The 3,855-nt window shown below is 35.6% G+C and overlaps 1 protein-coding gene across 1 annotated transcript; it reads left to right on the plus strand.

Moving 5' to 3' along the window:
• The first annotated feature begins 225 nt into the window (after nucleotides 1–225).
• On the plus strand, nucleotides 226–2,337 carry LOC133744344 (uncharacterized). The gene has a single exon (XM_062172469.1). The coding sequence runs from the start codon at nucleotides 226–228 to the stop codon at nucleotides 2,335–2,337; it is 2,112 nt and encodes a 703-aa protein (XP_062028453.1).
• The last annotated feature ends 1,518 nt before the right edge of the window (nucleotides 2,338–3,855 follow it).

Consider the following 3,855-nt stretch of genomic DNA (forward strand, 5'->3'; position numbering starts at 1 on the left):
AAGGGGAGACCCTAGAAATTTGTTGTTTGTATTTTCATTTCATGAAAAGATCGTTGTGTTTCAATAATGCTTGTAGTCAAGTTGATGTTAGAAAATAGCTCTTAAAAGCCTTTTCTAACCTTTGTGTGATTATTTTTGCTAAATTATGTTTACAATAAAATATTTGATTTAAGAATATTTTAGTTTAGATTATAACCATATAGATCATTTTCTTTAATTAGGACTATGGCCAATAGAAGAGATCCACCTGTCGATGCAGACAATTTTGTCGAAGCCTTCGCAAGAAGGATGGAGGCAAACCAAGTCGGTGGAAGGCTAGGACGGCTAGTAACATATATAAAGAGTATAGGGGCAACGAAATTTACTGGAGGGAAACCTCACGAGGCTGAAGAATGGATTTACAATCTGGAAATCCACTTTGAAATGATGGACTGTACCCAAGTAGAGTTACGAAGAGTGGCTACTTGTCTTTTAGAAGGAGATGCTCGTTTCTGGTGGGACACGGTCAAACGTGTCACACTCCCTGCAGCAATGGAACTCATGGAATGGGCTGTCTTCAAAGAGAAATTTCTGGAAAAATATTTTCCACAAGTTGAGAGAGACAAGAAAGAATTAGAGTTTATTCAACTTACCCAAGGAAAGATGACTGTGATTGAGTACGAGACCAAGTTCACTAAACTTTCTCGTTTTGCTCCACACATGGTAGATACCGACGATAAAAAGGCAAGACGATTCATTGGAGGACTGAATTCCAATATTCGAAGAATGGTCACTCAACGTGGAATCACGTACGAGGAAGCTGTGGACAAAGCCCTAACTCAAGAGGAAGAAAATCAAAAATATCGCATGGAGAAGGAGCGAGAGAATGGCTTCCGAGGAAAGAGAAGTCATCCAATGTCTAACCAGAAAAGCGGACAACCATGGAAGCAGCAAAAAGGGAGGGACTCATTTCAGAAGCCGACATCATCAACTGAAAAAGGAAAGGAGGTAGCAACAGGCCCAATTCGGTGTTTCAACTGTGGAGAAAAGGGGCATATATCTAATACTTGTCCAAAGCCACGTCGCCTTCCAGGATCTTGTTACAATTGTGGCAAGATGGGACATTTCTCAAATCAGTGCGATGCACCAAGGCAAAAAAATAACCCACCACCTCGTCCTGTCCAGCTAAATGCCATAGCTCGTGAGAACATCGTGATGGAAGGTACGCTAATAGCATATAGTACTCATGCTCATATACTATTTGATACTGGCGCATCCGATTCGCTTATGTCTGCTGCATTTGTCACAACTTTGGAATTGACACCAACTGAGCATGATGAAATTTTAACAGTCTCAACACCATTAGAAAAATCTACCACTTTAACCAAAGTATGCAAATCATGTCCTATACATGTTCTAGATACAGAATTTCCCATGGACCTCATAGTCATAAATTTGAGGCGATTTGACATAATTCTAGGATTTGATTGGTTAAGCAAATATCATGCCTTTATAGGCTGTCGTGAGAAAACCATCACCTTCACTATTCCTGGCCAACCCATTCGAAAGATTCAGTGTGACTCGCCCAAAAAAAAATTCATACCTTCCAAAATTCTTGCCAATGTCGAATTAAAGAGTTCAAAACCTTTAATAGACCAAATCTCTATGGTAAACTCATTTAAAGACGTTTTCCAAGAAATCACTCATTTACCTCCAAGCCGAGATATTGAATTCAGCATTGACCTTATACCTGAAGCCAGACCAATTTCTGTTACTCCCTATAGAATGGCACCAAAAGAATTAAAGGAGTTGCAAACGCAAATCAAAGGATTGCTCGATATGGGATTTATCCGGCCTAGTGCTTCTAGTTGGGGAGCACCTGTTTTGTTCGTGAAGAAGAAAGATGGATCTCTCCGACTATGCATCGACTATTGGCAACTAAACAAGGTGACTATCAAAAATAAGTATCCATTGCCACGAATCGATGATTTGTTTGATCAACTACGAGGAGCTCGAATATTTTCAAAGATCGACTTGCGCTCTGGGTACCATCAACTTCTGGTCAAGGAGGATGATATCCATAAAACCGCCTTTAACACACGGTATGGACATTATGAGTGGTTGGTGATGTCCTTTGGATTAGCCAATGCACCAGCCATATTCATGGATTTGATGAACCGAGTGTTCAGTCCATTTCTGGATAAATTCATTTTCGTCTTCATTGATGATATTTTGATTTATTCTAAAAATGAAGCGGATCATACACAACACTTGGAGACTACCTTACAAGTGCTTAGGGAACTAGAATCAGAAATGAGAAAGAAACATCCGCAATTGTTCATAGAACAAGGTACGTAAAATTCGAGGACGAATTTTCTTTTAAGGTGGGTAGACTGTAATAACCCGAAACTTAGTATCACTGTAGAGCACTCTAAGATACCTTAAACTTAGAAGTAATCCAAGTATCTTCTAAGCACTTTTTTTTTGAAACCGATGATACCACATGCTATACTTACAAGTTATATAGGTAAATTTTTAGAGTTCTAGTAAACTTTCTAAAATACGTTAGTTCGTATTACTTGTGTACACTCGATATTTGTTTTCAAACTCAAGACTATTATCTATGTTATTTTTGTGATGCATGTTATTTTAGTACAAATTATTGCTATTTTTACCTTAAGAAAGCACTAAAGTTCTTTACTTATTATTTGGGTAAATGTGCATATGGATATGTGTGTATAAATATATATATTTAGCAAGTGGATTTATGTTTTATGATATGATTTATGCTTTCTTTCTTTTATTACTTTTTTTAATTTTATCTTATCCTTTTAATCATTTAACTTAAATAGTGATTAGTCACTCACCTTATAATAATTAGTCACTTACTTATTTTATGCTTAATTCTAGCCTATTTAAGCATATGATCTGATCATACTTCCTACAAGCTTGAAGATCAAATGCAAAATTGATCAAAAACTCCCTTAGTTGAAGAGAAAACCCAACTAGAAGTTCCTCACACAAATCCTTCACCCTTTTTCTCTTAAGAAGTTCCCTTTTTGTGAATGAAGTCCAAAGTTTGATCACAAGACCTTCTGAGTTCCTTAAGTAAGTACATGATTACATTCCTATATTCTTTTGTCTTTAAGATTTATCAAATTGCATAATCAATGATAAAATGGAAAAGGATCTGCTTTGCTGCAAACCCGTATTTTCGTATATAAAAAATTATGTTTTGTCAAAAATAATTACATTATTAAATTCCTCATCAAAAGTTCTTCAATTTAGGCTTTTGAATCACTCAAAAAGGTTAAGAAATGAAGAAGTTATGGCTAATCAAAGTTTTCAACTTTTAAACTCGCTGGAAATCTCATACAGCCATCACAACTTCAAAAATTCATATCTCCCTCATTTCTTATTCGTTTTCTACAAACTTTATATCAATTTGAAGCTTAGGACCTCTACTTGTGATCTGGAAAGTTTGAGAATTAATGGTAAAATACACCGTACGTAAAGACTTAAACATCAAAGGGCAGTATCAAAAATATTGGTTTCTGTACTGTTATGGTTCTTCACCATTTCTGGACTATGTGACTAAGAACAGGATTACATGACTTATTCCATTAGATTCCTTGTGAAAAACCCTTTGAATTGGTGTACTCATTTGACTAATTCGGACTTGTGATGGACAACATAACACATCTTGAAGTTTGATGACTCTAATTGGAGAAACATGAACATGGTCAATGAACTTCAATGGATTTGGACATAAGAACTGAAATATTAACTATAATTTAATTTTGTATTGTTACTCATTTAATGTTTGTGCTTTATTATTTCATATTTTACTTGATTTCAATTATGTATAAGCTTATT

Source organism: Rosa rugosa, chromosome 4, assembly GCF_958449725.1.
Source record: "Rosa rugosa chromosome 4, drRosRugo1.1, whole genome shotgun sequence".
Lineage (NCBI taxonomy): Eukaryota > Viridiplantae > Streptophyta > Magnoliopsida > Rosales > Rosaceae > Rosa > Rosa rugosa.